Raw genomic sequence first — 19,756 nt, 5'->3', positions numbered from 1 at the left:
TAAGGTGTTCTAGATACTTTAATAAATAAGTTAAAATATGTGCCTTGGTATATTTATGATCTAGTGGGGCATATAACTTCATATTCAATGAATTAAAATCTAATATGAAAAATGCATCTAAAAAGTTATGTATAAAATGATATGGAATTTTTAAGTGAGGGGGTGATTTTCAATCAGGGAATTTTGAGTGTAGGAATTTAAGAAGGCTTGGAAATGAGAGTGTACTTGAGATATGTTGTGGAAGGTAAATCAAAGTAGTATAGGGGAAAGACCAAGAGTAGAGGTTATATGTGTGCCCAGGAGAAAGACCAGTGTAAGGGAGACAGAGAAAATAAAGTACATGATGTATCCAAGTAACTGCATGAACACATACGATGGGTATAACTCTTGGTGTCTGAGTAAAGTAATATATGAAAGATGAAGCTGGATATTAGTATAGAAAGTTACTTCTCAGATCCTGATGAGCTGAGAATTTTATCCATAGAATGGTGGTGAACAAATTATGGCCTGTGGGCCAATTCTGGTCTGATGCCTGTTTTTGTTAATATAGTTGTATTGGGAACATGGCTATAATCATTCATTTAAGCAGTCCATAGATGCTTTTATGCCACAAAGATAGAGCTGATAGTTGTAACAAAGACCGTATGGCCCACAAAGCCTAAAATATTTACCGTATGGCCTTTACAGAAAAATATTCTCTGACCCTGGTTATATACCAATTCAGTATGAAAGACCACTCTGGGTGATCTCGGAGAGACAGCAGTGAGTGGTCCTGAAGGGAGATCTTAGTTTCCTGCCCAGGAATTGAACCTGGGTAGCCTGGATGAAAACCAGGAATCCTAGCCACTAGACCACCAGGGGCTAGGGGCTAGAAGCAAAGTGGCCCTAGCTCTTTCCCCCATTTGAAAGCAAGAATGTTTTGAGGAGGCAAAAACTGTAAAAACAGGTACAAAGTTTATTATTGGAGACACAGCATAACATGTGGGAGAGCACACAGACAAACAGTTTGTTTATTTAAGACAGCAGCAAGGCAGAAATACACATCTAGAGAGAAAGGGTATGGTGTCCTCTCTAAGAAGGAGAGCAGTAAGTCAGAAGCAAAGCAGGGATACACACCTGTAGGGGACTGGGGGCATCCTGAATGAGGAGTGCCGTAAAGACGTGATTTAAATCACTTACACAGGACAGTCCTTCCAGGTCTTTGTTTACCTTTGGCCAATTTTCTCGTTTCTTTTTTTCACACCTGAATGTTTCCAGGACCCTCCCCAACATGCGTGCTCAACTTTTTGCTAAGATTGATCCCACCACAGAGGCCTGTGGGTGCACGTGCACACATATTATGGGGTGGCGTCCCCCTCCCTTTTTTGACCCCCAAGAAGCCTTCCTGCACATGTGCAGAGGGAAGTCTTCCTTGACCTCAGGAGTGGGCACCTTATCTCTTTACTTCAGCGGAGTTCAGCTTCTGCCACTAGCTTTGTCCTTGGAGTTCCTGGGTGAGAACAAAGCTTCAATTTTACTCCACTTGACAAGCACCAGCTGTCTGGCCCAGGGGCGCATCTATCTCCCACCTCCTGTGGACTGTTAGTTACAAATACATAACGATATAAAAGAGCTTGCACCAGAATGCAAATTTATTCACTGCTTCAATTATCAAGAAAGTCTCACTATGTAAAAAAGTGTCAGCTGATCTGACAGTGTGTGTAATGAACTGATGTGTATTTTACTGAGGCTTCTTATGTACTTGCAATCCAGGAACATACAGTTTAGTTCAAGGATCTCACTTTGAGTCAGTAAAGGTGTGTTGAAGATTTCTAGCAGGATGGTAGGATCAGATGTGTATTATAAAGGACCAATAAGGTCAAATAGAAACTTTTTTGTTTGTTTGTTTGGTCTCTTCTGCAATACTCCAGCAGAGTCTAGAGGGCGTGTGTGGAATTTTGGAGTCCGACAGAGCCGGTTACAAACCTTGGTTGGTGGGGTGGGAGGTTGGAGGGGAAGCATGCCTTGACATTCAAGAAGGAATGTTCCTTTTTCCTTACTTTATATTCTAAAAATCCCACATAAGAACTCTGAGTGTTGCGTCTTATTTAAGAAGCTCCAGCAGTTGGTGGGTCAGACCGTGGAGTTGGTGGGAGGGGCGGGGAGCAGTTGCACATAGCAAGGTTGGTGCACCACAGACAAGAGGGTAATACTATGGAAACCCCTAGGAGGATTGTACTGTTGAACAGTTTGTATTTTCTGTTACTCATGAAAGTAATCAAGTTCATGACAACTTTCAGTAGCTCATATCCCTTCAGGTATGTTATAACAGCCTACATTATCATAATCAATCACAGGCTATATCTCAACCCAAAGGATAAGCCTGAAGAATATGTCCCTTATACTGTACAAGTATTAAAGGTTAGTTGACCTAACTCAAGAATATTTTTATTTGTCCATGCAAGGGTATTTTTTCTTATTAATTTAATCAGGGTGAATACCCAGGAGATTCTCAAATAAGGGGGAAAAATGTCAATTTTTAAATTGCTTAATATGTGTAATATTAAGACTTTAGAAACTGATTATCCTATGAGGCTTAGGCAACTTTTTTTTAAAATAGCTTGGACTGTAAATCAGATCTCTTTTAATAAATGACTTTTTAATGACTTATACATCATCACCTGGGATCTTTATTTTTGCAACACCTGAGTGTAAAGCACTGCTTTCTTTAAACCTTTACTCCTGTGTGGTTTATGATGTGTTTTGTTAAGAAAGGCATATTTCTGTAAAACATCCTACTTCCAGCCCTGTATGAGAAATGAAAATTTGAAGGCTGGTAGAGAGATGCTGATATTTTATGAGTGACAGCACTGTTAGGTGTGATCATTACTGCTGTGTTCATCCCAGGAGGGCAGTGGATTTCCTTTGCAGGTACATGCTCAGATAATCTCATCTCAGACATAGGCAAGTGTTCGTATAATTCTTCATTTTTCCATTAGGAACCATACATACATCATGTGCCCCCAATTAATGCATAAAAGACTGGCGACCGAATGATATACTTTTACACTAATACGGTGTTTGTGGGGCAGTGTAAAAACACAAATGCAGTTTTGTTATTTGCATTTTTCAAATTGATCTCCTGGCATGTCTCCCTTTTTTCATTTTCCTTGCAGTTGAAATATATATATTTCAAAGATATATAATTATAAAGAATTGTTTCAATAATTTATTTTAAATTTATTATTGTGACTGAATTTTCTCAAGTTATACTGTATTGGGGAAATTAAACATTAACATTTTTCATCGTGTAGTTTCTGGGAAATTAGTGCAGGGACCTCCAGTTGAAGAACCATTGAGTACATGCTTTTATCATTACTAGAATTGTGACTTTTAGTCACTTAATTCTTCCATGGTCTCTAACATTGTTCTGTCTTTTTATGTTTTTTTCTCCCCCAGCCTGGAATATATTATTATCAACTTTTTCTGTGTAATTTCATCTGACTCTACAGTTCTGTCACTCCCTTGGTCTATTTATTTCCACATGTGCTGCACTGATTTTAAACTACCTTGTGTATTTTGTTTATCAAGTACTTTTGGAGAGTCTACTGTGAACCAGGCACTGTGTAGGAAACAAAATAGCCGTGGCCCCCAAACAAAGATAAAAACATATTAGCATTTGGGGACATTTCATTCTGTTCTTCCTTGTATGTATGTAGTTATATAATATGTATGTATAAAAACATACACACACTACACACACACACAGGCATTGTTGAACATCTGGCATAGTGCATGACATATAGTAGATAGTAAGTGTAACATTCGTTAAATGGGATGCAAATGTTTTCTCCCATTCACTGGTTGGCCTTGATCATCATATTGATATATTTGATAAACAGAAATCCTTAATTTGAATACAGTCCTATTTTTTGTATTTCCCCTTATGGATAGTAATCCTTATATATTATTAAAAATTAATTCTCAGTCTCATATCATGAAGATATTGTTACGTATCTTAGGCAAGCTTTGTTGTTTTACCTTTCACATTTCAGGTACATTCTACCTGTAATTTATTATTTTTGAATGCTGTGAAATAGGGGTCAAGGTTTGTTTTTTCCCCACAAGGCTACCTAATTTATTCAATCCACATTGAAAAGATTGTCCTTTCCTTCACTGCTCTGAAGAGCTAAGCTTTTCATAAATCAGATGTATAAATATATGTAGAATTTTCAGGACTCTTTTATCCATTTCCCTGGCCCATTTTTCCATCTTTACTTCAATACCACCCTGTCTTGATTATTCTACCATTATAATGAATCAGTATCTGATAGAGTAAATTCTCCAACTTTGTTCTCCTTTGTGATAAAATTGGCTATTCTTAGTCCTTTGGATTTCCATATTAAGGTTAGAATCAGTGTGTCAATTTTGGGGAAAATATATCTACTAAAATTGTGCTGGATCACAGTGAATCTGTGAACCAATGAATAATTCATGTATTCATCTTTGTTCTCAGCATCTGTGGGGTCCTGGGATATTAAACACACACAAGGAACAAAGCTGGAACTTTTTATTCATTGATACACAATTCAGACAAATTAATATAATAATCCTAGCTCTTAAAAGCAGTCTTAATTCATACCCTGTGTAGTTCACAGGGCACTAAATTCTTTATTAGCAGCAACTAATGACATAAACATAACCACAAATCACAACTACCATTTATTAAATATATAAGATGGGCCAGTACTGTGATAGAAAGTCCACTTATTTTATTTCTAATTCCTAGTAATAACATGGAGCTATCCTGTTTTATAAATGAAGAAACCGATAGGTTCAGAGAGGTTGAATAACCTGCCTAATGTTGCCCATCTAGTAAGTTCTGAGGTCAGAGGCCAACCCTGCCATGTCTTTTGCCCACAGCACATTCCCAGTGCCTTGGACAAGTAACACTGGAAAGACTGACTCAATAAATACGTGGTGACTGAGTGAATACCTCTCTCTTTCTCTCCATCTATTTTCTATTAATGATTCATGTCGTTCCTCAAAAAAAAATGATAAAACTTTCAAAATGGTTTTAATAAGTAGCAAGTACTAGTATCACATGTGGTGAAAAAGTGGGGTGAAATATAATTAAAGAGTGCCAGAATGTCCAAATTTTGAGGAATCACTTCCTTATTTAATATTTTGAAAAGCTGTGTGTTACATAACATGTCTTTAATGTTTTATTGTCTCTTTTTTGAATTGGTAATTAAAGTGGGGGCATAAACTCTATCCCTTATGGCAAGATTACATTGATATTTAAGTGTTTCCATCATTTTTTTCCCTCTCTGGTTTGGAACTAGGGGAAAAAAAAGAAACACTTTAAAAATTATCTACCCACTTAAGCCAAATGATGGAGAGACTTGAGTCCTGATAACAGTGTTTGTGCCCCTGGATCCAACTGTGCCTGAAGCTAGTGTATCCCCTGTACTTTTCAGTTATGTGAACCAATAAATACCCTTCTTTACTTAAAACAACATTAAAAGGTTATCTACCTGCTTATTAAAATATGTTTAAGTAAAACTGACTTAAATTAATAGATAAAATAAATTTGAACCTGAAAGCCTTTTAGACCAGTGAGTAGAACTCCAAGACAGTTTCCTTTCTCTTTTTCATACTTTAATTATTTATATTTTTGTTCTTTTTATGCCTCTTCTAAATGTATTCAATGCTTCAATGTCTCATTTTACCCACATAAAAAAACTCTACAAAACTGATCAGAGTATCAGCAGTATTATTATAAAAAAAATCAACCAAGTTATTACATATTAGGCCTAATGATTTCAACCTTTACCATAATTTTTGTACATTGTACCAATGGACACATGGATTCAAAATCAAAATAGTAGAATTATTTATGCATCACCATTGTTCTAAAAACGTTGTTATACTTTTAGGACAAATTTTAGAACACTAAAATATGGTTAATGACAAACTGTATTTTATGATTTTCTTTTTTTACCTGATAAATGCATCATTTTTTCCCCAGAAATACCACAGATGGCTGGTACCTGTATGCTGATAGCTCAAATGGAAAGTTTGGTGACATGGCTGACATCCTCACTCCTGTTATTTCACGCACGGGACCAAAATGTACCCTGGTGTTCTGGACTCATATGAATGGTGCCACAGTTGGTTCTCTCCAGGTACTGCTTAGGCAATTGCATTTTCTGAATTTCTTCTACAAAAATTCATATTGTATAATTTAGTGTTATTAAAATATGTAGTCTGCTAATAAATGAAAATGGGCAGTTATCAACACTTCACTGGTTTGAAAACAGTATGATTGAAAAAAAGCTTTAGTAGAATTTGACCTGAATGGCTAATAGGATTTCTTTAAACTATTCTATTTATGATTATGGTCTTTATTCTGAGGTTGCAGCTTCTATGCAACACTGTTTTACCCTTGAAATATGTCATATAGGTTTCAGTATCAGTATTCTGAGAATAACACAATCAAATGAATATACACATTTTGGTGATATTCGGATGTGCCTTCTTGCTGTCTTTGATATAGTGGTGCTACATTCTCCAATATTCTCTTTCAAATTGTTTTTTTGTAAAAAAAAAAAAAAAAAGAAATTAAATTATTTCATACTCACAAAAGGTTGCAAGAATCTCACAGACAACTGCATTCTACCTTTCACTCAGAGATTCTGTTTTTTGCCCATTGTCCCAATAACATCTTTTATAGGAAAAATTGAGTTCAATACAGAATTACTTATCACACTCCACTGTTACTTCTTTCTAGTGTCTTTATTTTTTTATTTTTTATTTTTTATATATTTATTTTTATTTTATTTTTGGCTGCGTTGGGTCTTTGTTGCTGCGTGCGGGCTTTCTCTAGCTGTGGCGAGCAGGGGGGCTACTCTTCGTTACGGTGCACGGGCTTCTCATTGAGGTGGCTTCTCGTTGTGGGGCACAGGCTCTAGGCACGCAGGCTTCAGTCGTTGGGGCACGTGGGCTCAGTAGTTGTGGCTCGCAGGCTCTAGAGCTCAGGCTCAGTAGTTGTGGCACATGGGCTTAGTTGCTCCGTGGCATGTGGGATCTTCTCGGACCAGGGATGGAACCCGTGTCCCCTGCATTGGCAGGTGGATTCTTAACCACCATGCCACCAGGGAAGTCCCTAGTGTCTTTAAAACTGAAGTAATTCCTTCATTTCCCCTAAACTTTATGATCTTGATACTTTTAAAGGTTATATCCAGTCATTTTGTGAAATGTCCTTCAAATTGGATTTGTTCAATGTTAAGCATTTTTTCCCCTTGTAATATCACCAATATTGTATTCTTTTTATTGCATCCCATTGGTTAGTACATGATGTCTATTGTTCTCAGTACTTTTGTTCCCTTTGTTATCAATAAATATTTTGCGATGAGATATTTTGAGAGTATGTAAAATCCTGATCTCAACTCAATTATACCCACTAATTTTTGCTTCCTTTAGTATTTTTTGCCACATTAATTTTACTATGATGATTGCCTATTTGTGTCTAACTCCATTAGTCTGTCTACATTTGTAGGTTGGTTTTCTCTTGTTAAAAAAATTCTTCATTTATTGATTTATATCAGTGTGGACTCATGGATTCCTATTTTATCCAATTTGTTGTCAACATTATTACTATTTATTGGTTCTTAAGTTGTCCCAGATACAGTTATAGGAGACCCTTTAAACTGATTTCTATGTCTCTTTGACAAGTCCAATCATTCTTTGATCATTTCCTTTCTTTCTGGCCAAGAAGATGTTCCAGACTCATCTTTTTGTTATCCTGTTCCATCCCTGGAGGTAACTATTTTCCATGGGGTCCTGGTTTCTTTTGGACGACCAAGTTATATGGACAAAACAGAAAGAGGTTCTGCAATTTTAATGCAGATCCCCTAGATCCTGTCTTCCCCTATTAGACATGCCTTATATAATAGATAAGGTTTGTAAGTATATGTATAGACACATCGTTTACACAGAGAAGCCAACTCAATTTTGAAGCATCTCCGTTTATACTCTGTGTCATAGCTTACGTGACATTTTCCAAGAAGCCATGTCTGAAAAATAAATCCCCAGATTTCAGAATTGTTTACATGAGCAGTTTTAGACCAGGGATATCTCTCCAAAAGCAGCCATAGATAAGGTCTCTCCCCCTGTCAAATAGCATTAATTTGTTTTCCAAGAAGTCTATGTTTAGTATATTTGCAAAGAGATTACACTTGGGCTACCTGCTTTATTTTTCCCCAATAAATAGAAATCGACTGCAGATCAGCTGCTTAACCACTTCTTTCCTAGTAGCTTGATGTAATTTTAATATTAGGTATTTTTTCTCATTTTTTAACTGTCTTATTCTAGGATTTTCCTGGCCATATTAAATATTATTTTCCTCCCCAAATTAGATAAACATATCTTATTTTAAAAATGCTGTTACTTTTTTTTATTGGAAACATGTTAAATTTATAAAGCAATTTTGGAAGAATAGTTTTATTTATTATAGGTGAGACTTCTCACCAAAAACAGTTTAAGAGTAAACTTGTTTGTGTATATGTATGTGTGTATGTTTAATAATCTGAAAGCATCCAAGTAGTCTTGTGGATTGATGTGGCAATTTACCATTTGTGTCGCATTGAGTTTTTAAAAATGGTTTTAGACAAAACAATCAATACAGCTAACTACAGGGTTTGCATCAGAAAAATGAGAATTACTTACCAGGTGTATTTTGTGGTTGAGATTAATTATCTGAAATAGGCTTTCATTTTTTCAGAATAAGATTTTGTGTTAGTAGATGAAAAATTATAAAACAACCTTAAAATTTTATAAGTAGTTAATTATCAAATAATTAAAATGGTAATACATATGAGCCTTATTTTGTGCACAGCTGAGTAAAATAACATTAAATGTTGCATTACTATGTTGCATGAACACAGTTTTCCTTAGTGGTTTGTGTATAGAGCAGTATTCATACAAAGAAGATTAATTCCTATACATTCTTTTTAGTATCCTTCAAAAATGATTTTTATATTTTTTAGAAATTCTATTTTCTTGACTTTAATAATATGTTGATTCAACTTGAATTCAAGAATTTAGTGACATCTTTGCTAGCCACATACGACTTTTTATATGACTCTAGAAACTCTAGCTCTATAAAAATAACCATTTGCATCTAATTTTTAAAAAACTGATCATGAAAGCATTCAAATTTACCTTCACTTTCAAAAGTCAAAATCTCCCCAAACCCTTTATGTGAGTCATGAATTAGTTATACACATTGTATTGTTAAAAATTAGTGTTGTGAAATAATTAAATACATTACCTAAGTCAGTTATTTTAAAATGTGGAACTCTACTGCTCTTCCCTATTTAATTACTTTCTTGATGGCTCATTTTGTGTCATTCTAAAAGAGGAGCCATTATAATTTGTCTGCTGAGATGAGTCTCAATTTCCCTTTAGAATGAGGGTCCAGTAGTACTGGTGAGAGTTTGTTGGGTGGGGAGCTCTTGCTGGCTTAGATGAGTACGTGCCCACTCACATCACCCATATGTGCTGTTGGAATTGAATGGACTCCCATTGTAACATCACCATCCCCACTGAACCTAATGTCATTCTCAAAAGTGTGTTTAGTAAATAATTCTGTGCTTTTCATGTGACTACATGAATATTATTTAATATTGAGACTTCCAATTGTTCTTGCTGTCAGATTTTTAAAAACTAAGGTAGTTAAGAGTTCTTAATCCAATGGTGCCCAGATAACTTCAGACTTGACTGACAGATATTCATGCACAACTTTATTACACAAAGCTCATGAGGTACCCTGGGGGCACAGTGCTGTTCTAGAAAACAAAGACATCTAATGAAAAATGTCTGAGCTTTTCTCTCAGGGATTCATGTTGATATTAAAATGAAAAAAAATTACTGGGAGAATTCTACATGTTTAGAATTTGTCAAGGTAAAATATTTCAACACTTCTTACTTGATTTATCTCTGCAGGTACTCAGCAAGAAAGACAATGTTACTTCTAAACTGTGGGCTCAAAGAGGACAGCAAGGTGCACAGTGGAAAAAAATAGAGGTGTTTTTAGGCGTTCATTCCCATATACAGGTTTGTAATCCAAGTATTTAGGTGATGATTGAGTTTTGTTGATTCTTTAATTTTAATTTATTTCCTCTACCCCTTGTCTTCTTGTCTCTCTTTCCCTTTCTGATGTGCTGTATGAACGTTTACCACTCCATACAGCATTTTCCATAAGGAATTTGCAGTTCTGAAATGCCCTAATTTTTTTTCCCAAAGAGGCAACCATTTTTCTAGGAACATCTCATTTTAGTGACAACCATCTCCTGCCTCCACAATCAGCCTCCTACATATTAAGAACACCTCCCACTATTTTGCAAATATATTCTCAGAGACTGCAGAGTAATTACATTAGTTTATTTCAAACCCAATTAAAGAGACCTTTGAAAGCACGCTATATTGTTGAACCTTATTAGAGAAAACAGATTTACTTGACTGAAAAATATTTTCAGAGGCACAAAATTGGGTGATGCTGTATTTGTCTTCATGTAGATTGCAATAATATTAGGAGGATAAGACCTAAAAATAAAGGAAAAGAACAAGTAATACATAGAATAAAAGGTTTAAACTGAAAGTAATTATGTGCCAAAATATTTAGTGTGAATTTTATTTTTTTATGGATTATCAGGAAAACAGGAGCTCCATGGATGTGTGTGTTTTTTGCTTTTGGAGTTTTTGTTTTGTTTTGTTTTGTTTTTGGCAGAAGGGGTGTTTATTGGAAGGTAAAGCTTAGCTATTAAGATTTAAGATTAGATAAGGGAGAGTGGGAATCCAGAGCCATTTATGTCAGAGAACATTTTTTCTTAGTCATAACAGCACAGGGCTTAATTCCTTGAATTTAGAGCCACTTATCTATAGATACAAGGTATAATATCTTTGCTAATTATACAGAGGACTGGAAATGCAATATGTAGCGAGAGTAACCAAATCAGCTGTGAACATTCAGTAACTGTATCTACGATCACATGCCATATCTGATAGATAGCCCCTTTCAACTCCGCTGGAAGCACAGGCTAGATACAGCTGTTTAAAGGCACTGATACAACATTATCCCCAATCCCATATATTTTTGACCTCTTGCTGGGACTCAGTTTTCTTATGGGTCATTTGTAGATAATTTAGGAAATGGATAAGAAGTAAGTTCAACCTGAAGAAGAAAAGATTGGACAGCAATTTAGTGGCCTTGCACAGTACGAAATTTATCATTAAGAGGATTCCACCTGTTTAACCTCCAAGACCTTTTAACTGAGGGAAGAAGAATCATCAGCAAGAACGTGCAGAAGGCTGTGCTGCTGCCAGGCATCGGCTTCCACTTCGGGCAGTGAATTCTTAACTAGCCTGTGCAAGTAGAATATTTGCACGGTAAAAGCATGTTCAAAACAACATTAAGAGGGATTTAAGCAGAGGAATCAATTATTAATTTAGCCTTTCTGAAATTTAATTTTTCACATATTGAAATTTGAAGAGAAATATGCCCATGTTGTTTGAATCTTAAAATGAAATATTAATGGTTTCTGAATATTTGATGTTTAATGTGATTCATTCATTCCTTCAGTAAAAACATATCAAGAACCTACTATGTGCGAGCATATTACTACGCACTGGAGAAATGGTGGTGAGACACACATACTATCCATGGTTCTTCCATTTTTACAGTATCAGTCCCTTTAGCCTCAGAAACATGAGTGCCTTTAACCCTTGAGTAAAAGTATACAGCATTGGGTAGTTTTCAGAGTTATATTTGGGAACCCCCAATTTAAACATAACATTTAATTATAATAATTTTTATAACTAGAGCAATCACATACCTGGTACTTACTAAGTGCTAAGTTCTGTTCTATGAACAAAAAATTTACTCCTGTAACTGTATGAGGTACCTACCTTTATTACCTGCATTTTATAGATTAGGCACAGAAATACCTAGAGCTTGGGTAACTTGCCCTACTTATATAACTACAGTGGCAGTGATACGCTTTAAACACAGGCAGGTCATCTACAAGTCCATAATACAAATGCTATGCTCTATTGCTTCCTAAATTTTACAAAATGATTGACCCAGCTTTTATTTTACTGGAAAAAAATATATCATAATTGCTCTTGAAAAAAAGTTTAATCACGTTCAGTATTAAAATCTATGGACTCTTAACCAACATCGTGTGGCATTGGATTATCTGATTTCTTAATCACAGAGCATTGCCTCACAGATTTAAATTAAATGTTCAGATATATCCAGATAATACAGTACCTTTTTCAATTTGTGTATCCATGTTTTTCTTGGGCTCAATTTTCTTATAAAAGAGTTGTAGTCATTATTCTTTCTAGTTTCACCTCGTCTTAATCACATCCAAGCTCTTAATCTATCTTACAAATTTATTTTTCTTTTCCAGCACATCTGTTCTGAAGAAAAAAAAAAAAAGTATGCCTTTTATGTAAATTTGATACATGAATTTATATAAAAATTGTACGTTTATTTGCTTTTTTAAAATAATGTGAAAGGCATGATTTTCAGTTATTCTATTCTCTCATCTTAAAAGGAAAACAACTAGGTTTTCATACAATAGTATAAAAGCATAACACATCTTAAGGAAAAACTAATTACTTCTTTCAAGAAAAATAATTGTTTAGATTTGGTAAAAAGATGTTTGGGAGTTTGATGACAATAACTATTCTGTATAAAAATCATGGAGGTAAATAGGTATTTCTTGTTAACACATCTCTAATTGTCCTAAATTTACTTTAAAATATATGAATATTTCTTATGTTAACACACAAATACATATTTAGCTTGCAGACAAATTCAATAGAAGCTGTCTGAATTAGTTTCACTTTGGAAACTTTAGTGAGTCCTGTGACTATTTTTCATCAATTCTATCAAAGTCTGTAGAAGTGGGATCTCACTGTCCAGCAGTGGCACACAGGAGAATTTCATTCATCACATACATTAATCAAAGGCAAATCACAATCATTTCAAGTCCAAAGATGTGGCCAATTTAAAAAATTCATAGTTTTGGGCTTCCCTGGTGGCGCAGTGGTTGAGAATCTGCCTGCTAATGCAGGGGACACGGGTTCGAGCCCTGGTCTGGGAAGATCCCACATGCCGCGGAGCAACTGGGCCCGTGAGCCACAACTACTGAGCCTGCGCGTCTGGAGCCTGTGCTCCACAACGGTAGAGGCCACGACAGTGAGAGGCCCGTGCACCGCGATGAAGAGTGGCCCCCGCTTGCCGCAATTAGAGTAAGCCCTTGCACAGAAACGAAGACCCAACACAGCCTAAATAAATAAATAAACTTATAAAAAAAAAAAAAAAAAATTCATAGTTTTGAGGTTAGACATGTTTTCGATTTCAAATAGTTGAGTTGAACGTATCAGAGGAATGGCAAGAAGTGGATGAAATAAAGTAAAAGGTATGCTTGCATCTTCTGTCTCTTGGTGCATTCCGTCACCTGGTTGACCTCCTGCTTCCACGTGTGATGGGGCTGTCAGCAGTGAGCAGGTCTTGTTTGGGGTCTGCGAGTTGCAGAGGCTGCAGTGGTAGGTGACTCCTGCCCGTTTCTTAGGCCCTGCATCCTAAACATCTAGACAAGAGACAGTGGTGTTGCCACTTCCACATTCTTTGCCTGTTGAGTGTGGTAGAGATCTTCGATATCCCTCAAACTTCCTGGGTCAGTTTCATCGTAGTGATTACGGGGTCATTTTTATCAGATTCAAGCCCTTAAGTTCTGTACTGTATTTACTGTTTGCCCCAAGTTTTGAATTCTTGATGGACGAGTCAACTGATATTGGCTTTTTTTTTTTTTTTTTAAAGATTGTCTTCAGGGCAAAACGTGGTATCAGTTACATAGGAGATGTAGCAGTGGATGATATTTCCTTTCAAGATTGTTCCCCCCTACTTAGCGCAGACAGAACGTGTACGGCTCAAGAATTCACATGCGCGAACAAGCACTGCATTGCCAGGGACAAGCTGTGTGATTTTGTGAACGATTGTGCTGATAATTCAGATGAGACTCCTTTCATCTGTGGTGAGTGGAAGTGTTCTGTCTCCTTACTTTTGCCTTTGTCTCCCACAACCTTCCTCTGTGCAATGGGTTCATTGATGAAAAATACAGAGTATATATAACTCAGCAGCCAAGGCAGGTAAGGTGATTTAACCACTTAAATACATTCCTTTCTCCCTCTCAATACTTAATTTAGAACCGAAAGTCATTTAAAACTAATCAATGGCTTTCTGTTTGTATGTGAAGAATTGGAGATTAACTGGAAAGCAGGTGTCTTCAAAGACAAACAGAATGCAAACAAGTATTTTCCATATGAAATAAATTTTGGGAAAGAAGGCAAGCAAAACGTCCATCAACGGCAACTCATGCAAGGTTGACAAGCCTTTGTGCTTTGACGGATTTCAGGGAGTTGTCATTCCCTTGGGTCAATTATGAGCTGGGATAAGTGGCTAAAAAAACAAAAAAATCAATATCCAGATAATGTAGAAAATAGACAATGTGATCTCCTAAGGGAAATACATATCAGCTGTGTAATATTGTTACAAGAGATCATAATAAACGGCACCTATTAAAATATCCTTAGCCAAATGGGCCATATGTGCTCATTCAGGGAAGTCTGTAAAATCATGGAACACAGTGCGTTGTTGCCTCATTTCATTGCAAATGAGGTGAATACAAATTGTCAGAATTAAGGCTGACAAATTATTCCACTATTACCAATAATAATTTCTGAGCTAGCGTATTACAGTTTGATCTCTTTTTTTGCCTCTTGAAACCAAATCTGGAATCACAAGAACAACGTCAGTATAATAAGAGCTCACATTTACGTAGAACTTTTAACTTTCAAAGCTCTTCTATCTACTAATCTCCACTTGATCTTCACAGAAACCCGACAGGTAAGTGGGGCAGATATTATTAGTGCATTCCATGGATAAAGCTGCTGAACAAGAGTGGCTAAGATTTGGTCAAATTTCATAAAACTGGTACTGACAGAGTTGATCCTAGTTTCCAAGTACTTTGATTTATGATTCACTGCTTTGCCCAAGCTACCATACCACCTCTGTGTACAACTGAATCTTAGGAAAACCAAAAAAGTTGTAGATGTAGAAATCCTGTGTATATCCAATAACTATTTGTTTCTTCAAGTGTGGATTATATCTTATAATATCAATTATTACTATTATATGAACCAAGCAAAACTATTTGACTAATCTTGTATTCTGTATTAATTTTTACCTTTATCTTATGAATATTTTTGCTGAGTTTTTAGTTATTTTCTGCATCAAATGCTTTTACATTTTCTTCATTGCCATTTTCATTTGAGTATCTCACAAATCTATTAGGTTATCAGTCGAACAGAACAGATATTATGCTTTTGAATTTTATTTGTCATGTTGCCAACTTATCTCTTTCCCAAGATGTGATTTAATGCAATTTTTTCAATGTTTAAAGTATTTTATTTCTGGCTAAATTTTCCTTGAACTCTTTGTATTTAGATAATAACTTTGCAAATATTTCTAGGAATCCTCTATCTGTATTTGGGAGGGTATACTAATATACTAAGAAGGTCAGAGAAATGTATTGAAATTTATTGTCTTGGTAGTTCTTTTGTATGGAAAATAAAGACAAAAGTAATTACAAGCCCTTGGAGGGAAAGTTTTATCAGAAGGTGCTTTCTGGTGAACTGATTACCAAATCACTGTAACATTTGAATGGGGCTGTGATATCAGTAATACTGGAGCAAGAGAGATGAATTAGTTCCAGATATTATATAAGAAGAAGAAAATTTTTTCAGCTCCTTAGAACAAATAAACAACAAAAAAGTTAGAACAAACCTTAAAAGTAACCCACATTTTAATATTGGTTCTTATTACATGAATATGATTTATTTTTATATAACAGTGCTTATTTTATTATGTATTTAAAAATTCAATTGTATTCCTATGTTAATGGTTTTAAATGTTTTAATTATAGAGTGGCTAGAACCTGCTATATGAATTATGAGTGCTGTTATTTTTCCTGCATATACTATAAACTTTGATGTTTAATTAGACCCAGAAGAATAGGAAGAAAAACTTAAAAAAAAAATCACCATAGCAACTGATCTCAGAAGTTTGGCTGACAACCAACCAAGAATTTAGGCTTACGTTTCATGATCTTTGGAACTTGTGTGAGGTTTTTTTTGTTTGTTTTGGGTTTTTTTTTTGTGTGTGTGAGAAGTCTTAGTAAAGGCTGAACATGTATCACAACTCTAAAAAAACGTCTAAAATATCATTTGGTATAAATACACCACCTAGGAATAGAAGAAAGAATGAAACTGCTGAGCTCTTTGTAAAGGCATAGACTGTCTCTGACAAAGGAAAAGAAAATAATCCTTTATAAAATAAAAGTACCTGTGGCTTTAATTTTCTGTAGACCAATATAGGCTCAGAAAGCAAGATTTGGCAGAAAGATTAAACTGGTTTTTTTTTTTTGCTTTATAATATAAATATAGCTAAAATATAGGACATAGTCAAAAAGAAAGTGATTTGTGTATCTGAGAAATCTGAAATCTTAGTTGAACATATTTTGCCATTGGTATAGAGGCTCCTTTGGCAAACAATCATATTTTTGTTTCTCTGTACTTTCCAATTAGCATATTTATTGGTGATACACAAGAGTATCTCAGGCATGCTCAAAATAATTTAATTCTGCACTGTGATTAGTAAGGATGCAGGATATTTGACCAGAATAATTAGTAAGGAATCTGAACCTAATGGGCACATGTAATACTGTATTTCCCAACTGCAGACATCTATTTCAAGTACACACAGAATATATGTTATTAAGCACTAAGCAAACTTCAATAATTTTAAATGGATTAAAGTGACATGGATTACATCTTTTGAATTAGGCTGGAAATCAGTTGTAAGACAAAAGCTAGAAAATTCCCTGTTAGTTAGAAGACACTTTTCATAACCCATCTCCCCACCAAAAAATTTACAGTAAAATTAGAAAATGTTTTAAATAAATAATAATAATAATAGTGCATTAAAAAACCTGTGGTATTTAGTTAAGAAAATGCGTAGTGAAAAATTTATATACTTAAATCCTTACCAAAGAAATTAATTAGCTGATAATACAAATTAATGGAATAGAACACAAATGTCAGAGAGAGAGGATTTGGAAAGACTGATAACATTTTCAAGACCCTGTCAAGAATGATCAAGAGAAATTGAGAAGACAAAAATATCAAATTAATTTAACATATATTTACTGAAAAGGTATATGTCAAGCAGTGTTTGAGACATCTAGTGTACATCCATAAATGAAACAGACAAAAATCATATTACCCATTCTCCTGTGTTAAACAGAAAATATTCTCTCTCCCTCTATACACACACACATACACACACACAGAATATCCATGTGTGTGTGTTTGTGTATATGTATATTACAGAGTTTGTCAGAAGGTGATAAGTGATACATTTTCTATGAGAAAATATAGAATAAGTTAAAGGAGATGAAAAATGGAGGGAGAGCAAATAGCAATATTAGGGAGCTTGATGAGGATAGGCCTGATGAAAGATATTTAAACAATTTTTTTTCATTTTACTTATTTATTCCCCCCCACAGCTTTACTGAGATATGATTAACATACAGCCCTGTATAAGTTTAAGGTATACATCATTGTGACTTATTTATATTGCGAAATGATTACCACAGTAAGTTTAGTGGTAATCCATTAACATCCATTTTCTCATATAGGTACAAAAAAATAAAAAGAGGAAAAAAATGTTTTTTCCCTTGAAATGAGGACTCTTAGGATCTAATCTCTTTCAAATATACCATACAGCAGTGCTAACTATAGTCATCATGTTGTACATTACAGCCCTAGTGCTTATTTATCTTATAGCTGGAAGTGTGTACCTTTGGACTCCCTTCATCTAATTTCCCCTCCTGGGCAAATTCTTGAAGGAGATCTGGGACTTAGCCAATACTTGTTATTTTCTTTCTTTCTTTCTTTCTTTTTTTTTAAATTATAGCCATCCTAGTGTGTATGAAGTAGAATCTCATTGTGGTTTTGATTTGTCCTTCCCTAATGACTATAATGTTAATCATCTTTTCTTGTGTTTATTGGCCATTTGTGTATGTTCTTTGGAGAACTGTCAAAGTTCTTTGTGCTTTTCTTTACAGGATTGTGTGTTTTTTATTGTAGAGTTGTAAGAGTTATTTATATATTCTGGATATTAAGCCCTTATCGTATGTATGATTTGCAAATATCTTCTCTCATTCTGGAGGCTGTCTTTTAAATTTTTCAATAGAATTTATTTTTTTAAAGGAGTTGTAGGTTCACAGCAGAACTTAATCCCCACACATGCACAGCCCCCCCAGACTATCATGTCCCCAACCAGAGTGGTGATTTGTTACACGGGAGATATCATTATCACCACAGTCCATAGTTTACGTTAGGTTTCCCTCTTGGTGAAAGAACACGTGATTAACAATAAGTCAAACTCTTATACTCAGTTACTTATAGTAACCTTGCTAAAGTCATTACAAATATTTTTAAACACATTTTTTCCTATTGGATGAATGTTTTTAAAAATATCATTTTTTAATGCTACATCAATGTGCAATTTAACACTGCTGAAAAATTATCTAAACTCAGTTACTCAAATCTTGGTCTAGAGACAAACAGCATTTTTGTCAGAAGTCAGGCCCCACCCCAGACTTAATCATAAACTGCATTTTAACAAGTATATGTGTACTAAAATTTGAGAAGCAATCATCTAAACAATACAAACATTTGAAAAAGTTTTCTGGTGAGAAGGAAGAGCTCTTATTTTATTCGTTGTTTCCTTATTGACATATACAAATATATCAGGATTTTAATAGGGGCAATAATTAGCTTTTTAAATATTAAAAATGATTCTGTGTATATTTTCTTAATGAATTTAATTGAACCATTTATAGTTAAGTCAAAATTTAATGCCTACGTATGTATTTAATTGCCTGATATACTTTATTGGCAATTTTAAGAAGTTTTAAAGAATTGACGTTTATGCATTTATTCAGCAAATATTTATTGAGCATCTACTATGTGCGAGGGTTTGTTCTAGTTACTAAGAATAATGCTGTGGACAGTACAGACAAATTTCCTGCTCTCATGGAGCTTGCATTATGTTTGGTGGTAGTAGAAGGGGACACAGACAAAACAGAGTAAGTAAAATAACACAGCATATTTCATAATGATAAGTGCTCTGGCAAAAAGTAAAATAGGGAAAAGTGAGAAAGAAGATGCTTGGAGTGGTGGTTATAGTTTTAAATAGGACCATCAGAAAAGTTCTCACTGAGAAATTGACATTTAAATAAAGATGGAAGGGGATATGGGGATATATGCATACATATAGCTGATTCACTTTACAGCAGAAACTAACACAACATTGTAAAGCAATTATACTCCAATAAAGATGTTAAAAAACAAACAAACAAAAAAGATGGAAAAAATAATGGATTTGAGCCAAGTGATACTTGATGTATTTGAATGAATTTTTTAAAAATTCAAAAAACATTTAAAAGGTCAGCAATAATTTAAACACGGTCCTTTCTATATTATCACCACATCACTAACAATTTCCTTTGATTTCTATGAATGTATAACTGTAATTCACCTAAACGGTTATCCTTCAGGACACATTTGAGTTGACTCA

At 34.7% G+C, this 19,756-nt stretch overlaps 1 protein-coding gene across 1 annotated transcript in view; it reads left to right on the top strand.

Annotated features, from left to right (window-relative positions):
• The window catches only part of MALRD1 (MAM and LDL receptor class A domain containing 1), a 600,449-nt gene that overhangs the window by 229,763 nt on the left and 350,930 nt on the right, over positions 1 to 19,756 (top strand). Inside the window, exons 22-24 of the mRNA XM_059909182.1 lie at positions 6,011 to 6,167; positions 9,988 to 10,098; positions 13,874 to 14,087. Of these exons, the coding sequence (XP_059765165.1) occupies positions 6,011 to 6,167; positions 9,988 to 10,098; positions 13,874 to 14,087 (482 nt within the window). The remainder of the gene's footprint in view (positions 1 to 6,010; positions 6,168 to 9,987; positions 10,099 to 13,873; positions 14,088 to 19,756) is intronic.

Source organism: Balaenoptera ricei, chromosome 2 (assembly GCF_028023285.1).
Source record: "Balaenoptera ricei isolate mBalRic1 chromosome 2, mBalRic1.hap2, whole genome shotgun sequence".
Taxonomy (NCBI): Eukaryota; Metazoa; Chordata; class Mammalia; order Artiodactyla; family Balaenopteridae; genus Balaenoptera; species Balaenoptera ricei.
The sequence above is the reverse complement of the archived record's forward strand: the minus strand, read 5'-3'. Positions and strand labels throughout refer to the sequence as shown.